Here is an 11,339-nt window from a genome sequence, read left to right as displayed (position 1 = left end):
ATATCACTGTTAATATCGTGGTACCGAGTTTCGCTCGTTATTTCTATTTATTGATAAACAATACTGCGCCCACAATTCTCTAAAATGATTAGAATCTTATGAATATCGGGGATGCGATATTTTGATTTTTCACATACACACACTCGCTCACTCACTTTTTCAGACTCCACAGCTGTTTCAGACCGCCGTGAAGCTGGCCCCACCATATCGAGCCCAAAATTTGAAACATATGCCAATATTTAGGGCTTTTTTTGGGCTTCCAGAATATCCAAGTTTCAATTTTTGGGCTCAACCGGAAATGGGGTTTATAAGGGTTTATACATTGGCGGGCCAAATTTTGGGCTCGATATGGTGGGGCCAGCTTCACGGCGGTAACCGCGACACAATTTATTATTCAATAATATTGTGAGAATTAAACTATTCAGTATGTGATTATCATGTTATTGAAATACAGATCAGTTAATAATCATAATGATGAATATCATAAAATATCTCGAAATTTTTCAAATTTTGGGCTCGATATGGTGGGGCCAGCTTCACGACGGTAACCGACACAATTTATCATTCAATAATATTGTGAGAATTAAACTATTCAGTATGTGATTATCATGTTATTGAAATACAGATCAGTTAATAATCATCATGATGAAAATCCATCTACTTATAAATTTTTGTTCCTTTTTATTCCTTGTTAAAGTTATGAGCAGGAGTCTGCATTTTTGTTAAAAAGAGAAGATTGCCTTGTTTGGGTTGGAGTTAGATACAATTTAATCCGCTAGATGGTGGCGCTGTGTCCTTCTCGCTTCTTGTGAGCTTCTGTTGTAGATTGAATGCTCGACTGTGCTTTGAGTTCTATCTCAAACTTGGTTGATGAAATTATTACAGTTTTTTGCTCATAACTTTTGAACCGTAAATCGTAGCTGAATTTATGTTTTCACCATTTTTGTAGAGAATGAAATTTCCTACAAGGTGAGATGATAATATTCCATTTTTATACAATTATGAATGTATTATAGGGCTATAAGTTTTGTGAAGTATGAAGGATGAAACAAACACTTGTCTGTTTGAGTTGTTAATAATCAGTTTACTATTTGTTTTATTCAACGTTCTTATTGTTGAAAATGAACAAGACTCATCATTCTAGTATTCAACAGCAGATAAGTTAGAAAGATTTGAAACCTAGTTTCGTAAAATTAATAACGGTCAGTAATACCATAGAGAAACAATAGCGTAAGTAGATATCCCATGCTATAGGGAATTTATGTCGCAACTTTTACTGTTATCTCAAGCCAATTACTGTAGATTATTGTGAATTTTTACTGTTTTGTTGGGGTGATAGTGTATGAACGGCACAATTTGAGAGACTACCAGCGTCACACAGCTGCATAGGAAAGAACTACGTGAACTATCGGCTTGGGATAACAGAAAAAGTTGCGACATAAACGTCCTATACCATGGGATATCTACTTATGCTATCGTTTCTCTATGGTAATACATAAACCTATAGCCTAGTGTATTATTGACTGTAGCCTGATATTATTCTCTGATATCAGTTGATAATAATTTTTTTTATCAATTCTAGCTGTGAGATGTAATGTACCTTTTATAACTTGTAACTTGTAATCAATTCGTAGCTTGTGAATTACAAAAAGTTTTAACTTGCAATCTGTAGTGAGGTCCAAGTTTTAAGGCTGTGCAAAGGCTAAGAATAAACTTTCTACTGATAATATTTTTCAAAATTTTGCGATTTGTGTATCATCAAGCTATCAAAATGAAAAAGTTTTCTCAGGGAAAAATGTTTTTCCAATCATTATTTTTTGAGATATGAGCGCCTAAAGTTTCAATTTTTGGAACAGAACATTTCAAATTCGGTATGAGATAAATCCATGAGATTTAGAGGATAGATTCTTCATGGTATTGTTGATGTAGTAGAACAAAAACTTTCTGAAAATATAAATTTTTGAGAAAGTTATTAAATTTACTAGAAATTACCAAAAATAACATTATGTTGAGTTATTTTTGGTCATTTTTGGTAAATTGAATAACTTTCTCAAAAATTGATATTTTCAGAAAATTTTTGATTTACTAGATCAACAATACCATGAAGAATCTATCATCTGAATCTCGTGGATTTATCTCATACCGAATTCAAAATGCTCTGTCCCAAAAATTGAAACTTTATGCCCTCATCTCTCAAAAAGTAATGATTGGAAAAAAAATTTTTTCTGAAAAAACTTTTTTTTTTGATAGCTTGATGATAATTATAGGAATCGGAAAACTTCGAAAAATATCACCAGTAGAAAGTTTATTTTAAGCCTTTGCACAGCCTTAATGGCAGTGAAGAAAGATGGAAGAAAAACGTTGCCGATCTTCTTATAAGAGGATCGCTTTGGTTACACATGCATTGAAAAGTCAGGTGTTGAATATTTGAGGAGAAGGAGGTGGAGGAGGAGGAGGAGGAGGAGGAGGAAGAGAAGAAGATAAAAAAGAAGTGTAAACTGCACAGTTAATAATCGATATATTTCCAATCTATCTCAAATTTTATAATCTGATTATTAAATATTAATATCATTCAGAATTCGATAAAATTGTAATTGTATAATAATATCATAAAGGAAAGATAGCATAAGAATATTTGCCATGTGTTAGGTAGATTATGTGTTTATTTTCGATTATGTTTTTCGATTTGTATATCATCAAGCTATCAAAGTGAAAAAGTTTTGAAAACATTTTTTTTCCGATCATTACTTTTTCAGATATGAGCGAATGAAGTTTGAGTTTTTGGGACAGAACATTTCAAATTCGGTACGATATAAATCCATGAGATTTAGAGGATGGATTGTGATCTAGTAGAACAAAAATTTTCTGAAAATATCAATTTTTGGAAAAGTTATTCAATTTACCAAAAATAACTCAACTAAAGGTTATTTTTGGTTATTTTCAGGAAATTTTTGTTTTACTAGATCAACAATATAATGAAGAATCTATCCTCTAAATTTCATCGATTTATCTCTTACCGAATTTGAAAAGTTCTGTCCCAAAAAATTTAAAGTTTAGGCCCTATCTCAAAAAGTAGTGATCAGAAAAAAAATGTTTTCCTGAGAAAACTTTTTCATTTTGTCAGCATGATGATATACAAATCTAAAACCTCTGAAAAATATCACGAGTGAAAAGTTTAATTTCAGCCTTTGCACAGCCTTAAAAATCTAGAATTTAGCTAAATCCCGAGCTCGGAAACCATCTCTAAGAATCAAAATAGTTTCAAAGACATCAAAAAATTATTGCTATTCTAAAGTATGAGCCGAACCTCTCCCTCTATAATATAACCATGGTTATAAAGTTACTGTACTTCTTTTAAACATTATTAATCATATTCTTTAAGTTGTTTTAGACAAATAGATATCTACTCAATCAGAGAATGACCAAAAGAATCTTTCAAAGTCACCAAGAGCCTTAATGGCCCTCAAATCCCTCTCGCGCTCCGATGTGCTCAAGTCTTCTTTGGAACTCAACGGATGATTTATTGACCAAGATCGAAAAAGTTCATAAGGAGATCTCCTTGATGGACGTTCAATTCCAGTATCAATGTAATGATCGGGTCTGCATTCTATTTCCGGTTGGACATCGTGACTGCACCTGCTATCTGTTTCGAAGCACTTCCAGTAAGATGTTGAGCCATTTGAAGCTTGTTCTGTTGTTTTGATATTGTAGCAAGTCAACCCAGTCCCATCGTTTCCATGGCCCCCAGATTGACCTCTCTTCCCATTCTCGCCGTCTTCCCCATTTTTCGACAGGAAAGTGATGTTGGATCGGTGGTCACCCGCTTCCACAACCTCAAACTTGCCTCCAAGTCCTCCAAATCCACCCCTACCACCGTAGCCCCCCAGTTCCCCTACCCTTCCACAATCACCACCGAACTTGTATGTGGATAATCCCAGGAAATCCCCTCCAATTTTGTCTCCACTCATGGAAATATTACTACCTCCATCACGCAAAATACTTTCAGTCAGCTCGAGTGAGTCATGTGCCTGGGTTATTTCATGCTCTAGATAATTTTTCAACCCTCTTTTCGATCCCAGTACCTCAACAGCTTTCTCATATCCACTTTTGCCATCCTTTCCTGGTTTTCCGTCTGCCCCATCAATCCCCGGACCTCCTTTGCCTCCGACAGACATAATATGCAGATTTTCACAGTTCAGAAATCTCATACCAAGACCGTAAAAACTTCCTCCCATGCCGCCTGCAAGTCCAGGTTTCCCATCCTTTCCATTCTCCAAGTAAATACTGTCGGATACTCTTTGTCCCTCTCGACCTACCAATTTTATATCAGTTCTTTCCCCGATTACCTCCCAGTAAGGTGCTGCTAGGTATATGTCTACCCCTTCCAATCTCTTATTCAAATTTTGAATATCTATGAACACTTTATAAGTAGCAAAGATAATCAAGTCGGTGACCGATTTATTTCCACAGCGAGAATCTAGAAATTCATCTGAATTGATATGGGACATACAAATTATGAACCCTTTCACCCTAAGGCTTCCCTGGGATGAACACGAGTCATCCCAACCTAAGACTCGACTCTTCTCCAACCTACCGCGTGCTATATAATCAATCTCTGATAATTTTCTCTCACTGATTATTTGTGGATTTTCAAACAGTTGAGAGGGGCTGCTATCAGTAATATCCAAGAACATTGATATAAGTGGATGCTCAACATTATTGGATGTGGGTTTTACAGTATACATCTCATCGTAAATTTTGTTCCTCTGACTTTGAATTTTGTAACTTGAAAGTCCTTCAATAAACTTGAGCAGTGTATTACACCATTCCTTCTCCTTCTCCATAAGTTGTAAAGCATCTCTTATTCTTTCAGTCCAAGGGGATAGTTCAAATATCTCACTTGTGTCAACAAATCCCATTATAATTTCTCCATACTTCTCCAAGAAATCGAATATTCTTATTTCTCCGATTTCCGGATGCCTAGGCGACAATGTGGCGAGATCAGAAGAAATTAAAGTTTTAGAGAACTCATCGTAACGTACAACCTGTTTATTTTCTTGAATGAACAGTTCCGTTCTATTAATCAGTGATTGTAAATCAGAAATTTTCTGTATGCAAAGAAAGATACCATCAGTGATTCTTCCATGTGCAGAGTTTTCAAGAGAATTAACGATATCCTTTACTTTGTTTCTGTAAAGATCACTCAACATTTCCAATAGGCATTTCAGGAACACGTTCGTTCTATCAGACAACCCAAAACCGAAATCATACTTCTTCACATCAAAACTGGTCAAGTTTCTAACAGTTTCAAGCAACGACTCCCTGTTCTGCAGCATAAGTTTGTTATCCCTCAGTGGTCCTGGTTTGTTTGGATGATAAAACACATTGATTCTTGGTGCTTTACCGTCTTTGCTTCCTGTCTTCAAACTATTCAACAGTTGCATCGAATCGTAATGAAGACCTTCTTCCTCGTACCCCATTTCTAGTTCCAGTTTATCTTTCAATGATGACTGTGTTTGATTGAGATATTCCATGACTTGCTCCATAATATGAGCTTCTTCTTCCAAGAATCTAGCTGTGTCTGATCCAGAAGTTTCCTGAACTTTGAGAATTTCATCATCATCCAATTTTGGGGAGACTTTAGTGACGATCAATGCAATGCGATCCTTGTAGTCATCAAAATTGAATCGCAGGTTATAGTACAGAGGTCGAAGACTGTTGATGAAGCCATCCTTCTGTTGCAGGGTGGCATGGTCTACTAGAAGCAAAATCTTGGCTTTTTTGAGTTTATTTGTGATTGTTTTCACAATAATCGATGAAGCGATTTCATTTGCAGGTTGTGTTATGTTTTGGTATCCTGGAAAGTCGACAAAGTCGATGGCTCTGTTGAAGGGAACAATCCTGGGGTAGAGGGTGGAAGACCCAGAGTTTGGTTCCCCAATTCTTTGTCCATCCTCAATCACATATTTCCCAGCAATTTCCCTGGACTGCAAGTCGGGATTTCCCGTCAAAAACTGTATCAGGCTTGTTTTCCCAGCTCCAGCCTCTCCCAGTACCAGAATCGTCTCGTCACCTGTCAGGTTGTTCTGCTTTGCTATCAAATCGTCAACTCCACTCAGAATTTTCGATGTCAGCTCTTGAGAATCTTTTATTTTGGCACGACAGCTCTCAACTGATAACTGGTGAGCGTCTTGTCTCTTTCCCTGCAAAATTTATTGAAATTATAAGAATGCATTCGGATAATGACATGGAATGATAAAACACTCAAATTATTATTTGAATGAAAAAGACTAAGAAATTGTCAAAAACCACAGATTTATTGATACTTAGAAAGACCGGTTTCTGTTATTACACCATTGTCAATCTCTGATAAACTAAAACCGTTTTAGTTTTCGGAGATTGACAATGGTGTAATAATCGTAACCGGTCTTTCTAAGTATCAATAAATCTGTGGTTTTTGACAATTTCTCAGTCTTTTTCCACATATTTTTTTAATAATTACCACAATATCAACTTCTCAACTACACAAAAAGTGAATATTATTTATTCCATATTGATTGATACAATGAGTACATCATCAAAATGATAGAGTGAGAAGAAAAGGTAACCTTGTGCTATTCCTCTCCCAAATTTAGATTAGGTTACATATAGCCCGAAATAGATTAAGTCTTGTAGTTGTTCACTTCACAAAATTTTCAGTACTTAATTATTTTTACAGAGTGGATTTTTAAATTGAGATGCTTCAAAACCAAACATAGAAGAAGTATTCCACATTATTATCACTAGAATAAGGAATATTCAATTATTAAAAAAATTATTTCGCAAGACAAAAAAATAAACTCAATATTATCTAAATATATCACGAATCAATCACAAGTCTTGCACTCAAATTTTGAAGTGATATATTCAGACAATCTTCCAGTGTTTAACTATGTAGTAGCAGGTAACCCATTAAAGACTTTAAGGGCCGGTTTCCGAGCTCGGGATTCAGCTAAGTCCTAGACTTTAAACAGATGAAGTCAGAAAATTGGTTTTCCAAAATGGGGCGTAGTCGCAGTCATTGTCATAGTCACGTTTGAATTAAATTTCGAAAAACTAGAAAATTGAACACAAAATAAAATAAAGAGAAAATAGTGTAAAGTTTCAGCTATCTTGAATTATTTAGGAATTTCTGATTTCGTCAAGGAAAAACGTTTTACAATTATAGAAATGAGGAAATAAAAACTAGGTCTACTGTTATAAAAGCTGCGACTACGCCCCGTTTTGGAAAGCCAATTTTCTGACTCCAGCTGTTTAAAGTCTAGGACTTGGCTAAATCCCGAGCTCGGAAATCGGCCCTAAGATTTTAAAATAGACCTAAAACCATCCTCTGTAGATTAGAATCAAAATGTAAAATGCTCATCTCAGTTGTTCACGAACGAGGATGCGTTTCCCCAGGCCTTTGCCTATAAGGCAGTTTTTTAAATATATTATAGATAAATTGATATCTCAATATTTATTTATTCAGTCATGGACAATCATTACACTCAAGGGAGAAGGCACAACAGGCTTATGCCCAGAACTGTCCCTTATCAAATTTATATCTGACCAAAAACAGTATCTGAGTACACTAAAAATAATTTATTTATTTTTTGTCTCATTTATTGTACAAAACACAATAATTATAAGATAATTATAATTATTGGAGGGAAGACACATTATTCTGGGACACATTATGAGGGATGGAACTAAATATCAGTTGTTGAAATGTGTACTACAGGGTAAAGTTCTTGGCAGGAGAGGTGTTGGTAGGAGACGAATTTCCTGGTTAAAGAACTTGAGAACATGGTTTGCAGTGTCCACCCCGGAACTTTTTAGAGCGGCTGTCAACAAAGTTATAATTGCCACAATGATTGCCAACATTCGTTAACGGATAGGCACCAGAAGAAGAAGGAGGGAAGAGAAGGCTGAGCCTGAATCATTTCACTCCAAAAATTTGATAAAAGTTAATGCTGTCCATTTCACTGGGTTATGAAATCATCACATATCACTGCTTCGTGCTCGAATTCAGTACGAATTGTCGAGGGAGCCAGAATACATTATTCTACTACGAAGTTTTTTCAAAGGACCGAGTTTCCACCACGGATTATAGAGGGTCGAATTATTGAGGATCTACTATATTCATGTCTGGCAACTGCATCTTGAACAAAATACAGTAGATCTGAAACTGGTTCTCTCCATCATTTTAATGATCAAAATCAGGGACTATCATATTATCAAAGAGGACAATAATATATTTCACATTGAATTTGACATAAATGAACGTTTTCTAATATCAACTAATTATTAGACATCACAATGCAAATAATTTAATTATAGAATAAGTGAATAGGCCTAGGAACTCAACACTTATAACGAATGTCTGAGATAGCGGTTCTGTCGAATCAGCTGTTTTGTCGAAACTGTCAGACGGCCTGGCATTTGATCTAAAAAAAAACAATCAGACTCTCTACAGTCATATAAAAATTCTAAAAATATATGTATTCAAACACTTGTAGGTAATGTTTCATACACTTGAATTCAGGTCTAATATTCTGTCCAAATATTTGAAAACAGAAAAATTCTAATTGAGATTGTTCACAAACCAAATTAAATAACAAAATAGCACTCACTAATCACTTAAAACTGTAAAATAATTATTAACTTTGAATATCATTATATACCATGTCATGTCAACAAATCAGATTATTTTGATCGAGTCTATTGAAATTTCTAGATTTCTCGCGAGATACGGTAAGCTGATTGATTACACAGCTGATCTCCCACACAGGCACACTCATCTTCTGTTATCGACAGACGACTAATATTATCATCTGTTTTTCCAAGGATGAATTATCCTTTTCATGTCCTTCAGCGAGTTTTCCCAGGGATGAGACCTAGTGCAAACGAATTTTTATATCATAAACCTACTATGTTCCAAATTTCGTGAAAATCGTTAGAGCCGTTTTCGAGATCAGTTGGACATAAATAACCAGATAACCATATATAAAAATATAAACAGATATACAGAAATTGCTCGCTTAATATAATAGGATTCTGAAAATATATTTAGCCTAACTGATAATTATTATAAAACTGGGAAATTATCAGTATTATGATTTAATTAGATAGATTTTCCTGTACTATGTTGGACATTGATAACTGAACTAGGGCTAACGAGTTCCTACTTCTGACTCAAGGCCGAAGTCGTTGGCCGTCTCTTTGTATGTTTTACAATAACGATCGAATGCATTGTTCAATCAGCTTCAAATTTGGAACACATATTTTTCTAACCTTTCTACAGACTATGTTCATCGGACAACAAAATTTACTGATTCCTTGATCGTTTTTCATACAAGGAGTGGGCTCTCAATATTATTACTATTACATCACTCAATATTATTATTATATTATTACTATACTAATATTATATTATACCATGTGTATTGTGTTTTCTATTAATAGTCAGACTTGATAATCACTAGAGAAAAAATCAAATAAAAGTCATCTATGATCATCAAGTAAAAAATCGGTTCATACACGTACGGGATAGGAAATTCACGAATGACGCATCATCACGTCTTAACTACTGGACTGATTAGCTCGAAATTTTGCATATTGATTCTTTATTTACCAAGGATTGTGTTTATATACCTATATTCAATTCTTCAAAGCATTACGTCAATTTTTTCATTAAACCCTTGCGGAGCACGGGTTACCTGCTATAGCAAAATCCACGTTATAATGGCGTTGGAGAAAGATAGGAGAATAACGTTGCCAATCCTCAGTCTTTTCAATGCCTTGTATAGTCAGTAGCTGATACAGGTTTATTGATGCAATATTACCTGTCCATTTTCGTTTAAAATAATCAATTATATTTTCATTAAGCAAAAAATTATATTTTTCAATTATTTTATATTGAACTAGCCGTCAGGCTCGCTTCGCTCGCCATATCCGTCTAACCAGGGGACTCCGCCCCCTGGACCCCCGACTGGATCATCCAAGAATGAGATCAGCAGGCCTGCATTTTTCATTTGAGCATTTTTATCATATGTTAGGACAATCCAGTCGGGGGTCCAGATTAAACGTCTGGCTAAACGGATATGGCGAGCGAAGCGAGCATGACGGCTAATAATATAATATTCCCAGGATTGAAGTAGCAGTGCCCAATCAATTTTTCCGCGATAAATGCATTTAAATCTTCAACTTGGTGCCAACCTAACAAAGTCAACTCAACTTAATGCCAACCTGACAAAAATATTAATTTAGTTGCCAGTTAACAACTGTTTCGAAGAGGTACTCTATCTAGATTATAGTTCTATAGTAACATATGATATGGAAATTTCAATTATAATAAATTAAGAGATTGGTAGAAGAAGAATATACATGCTAAAAGACGAACTTTAAGCCCTTAAAAACAACCCTTATAATATAGATAGTGATACTGTCATATAACAACACTGCCATTATAACGTGGACCTCCCTATATCAGTGTTTCATCAACTCCACTTTTAATGTTTTTCAGCGAGTTTTCTCAGGGATGAGACCTAGTGCAATCGAATCTTTATATTATAAACCACAGAATTAATATAGCAGATTTCTCTGTATAAACCTACTATGTTCTGGATTTAGTGAGAATCGTCTCGATGTCAGAAAACATCGAAACATCTAAACATCTAAACATTTAAACATGTAAACATTTAAACAGAAGTTGCTCGTTTAATAGTATAGGATTATTAAACGAGCGTATGACTGATGACTAGAGTCTCGTTTTTTTATAGATTTCTACATTTAATAATTCCCATCAATCATCTTCAAATTCTGAACACAATTCTTTGAACAATTCTACAGATCGAGTTGTAAAACGGTAGAGCTTTGAAATAAAATAAAATTATTCTTACCTTAGACTCCCTATGGAAACCAGTATGAAAATTGTGAAAATTCGCGAGAGGAACATCTTTGGCCACTGACAAATTTGCAACTAAAATTTTTCAAAGCCAAGAGCTAATTATCTCATCTGGCGATATCCCTATAGTGAGGTTCACGTTATAATGGCAGTGTTTGATTTTTAATGATATCGCTATCCTTGTCTATCATTCAGCAAAGCGGATAGCGCTATCTCTTTCTCGCTTTGCTCTGTTGCCAGAATTCATTATGAAATTATTGAAAAATACAATGTCCTGCTTGATAAAATATAATTGATTATTTTAAACGAGAATGAACAGTTAATATTACATCAATAATCTGCCCAATGTTACACAATTAAAAATATCGATATCTCAAGCAATCTGGGTCAACGAGCCAATAATGATAATATCATT

The 11,339-nt window shown here is 34.8% G+C and overlaps 1 protein-coding gene across 1 annotated transcript; it reads right to left on the bottom strand.

Annotated features, from left to right (window-relative positions):
* Positions 1-2,505: 2,505 nt before the first annotated feature.
* LOC120353658 lies at positions 2,506-11,075 on the bottom strand. The gene is made up of 3 exons (XM_039438276.1): positions 10,920-11,075; positions 8,387-8,465; positions 2,506-6,203 (listed from the first exon to the last, which is right to left on the bottom strand). Exons 1-3 carry the CDS (start codon positions 10,973-10,975, stop codon positions 3,408-3,410), a joined length of 2,931 nt encoding a protein of 976 aa, XP_039294210.1. The 5' UTR covers positions 10,976-11,075; the 3' UTR covers positions 2,506-3,407.
* Positions 11,076-11,339: the final 264 nt, after the last annotated feature.

This window comes from Nilaparvata lugens, chromosome 11 (assembly GCF_014356525.2).
Source record: "Nilaparvata lugens isolate BPH chromosome 11, ASM1435652v1, whole genome shotgun sequence".
NCBI lineage: Eukaryota > Metazoa > Arthropoda > Insecta > Hemiptera > Delphacidae > Nilaparvata > Nilaparvata lugens.
Note: the sequence above shows the minus strand (reverse complement) of the source record. Positions and strands in the feature narration are given on the sequence as shown.

Bases quoted from the DNA above. Each gene is read 5' to 3' on its own strand.
- LOC120353658 (XM_039438276.1), bottom strand. From the start codon at position 10,975: ATGTTCCTCTCGCGAATTTTCACAATTTTCATACTGGTTTCCATAGGG. The intron at 8,466-10,919 runs GTAAGAATAATT...GTTTTTTTTTAG, and splicing joins GTTTCCATAGGGAGTCTAAG to ATCAAATGCCAGGCCGTCTG. The intron at 6,204-8,386 runs GTTGAGTTCCTA...TAAATTTTGCAG, and splicing joins CTCAGACATTCGTTATAAGT to GGAAAGAGACAAGACGCTCA.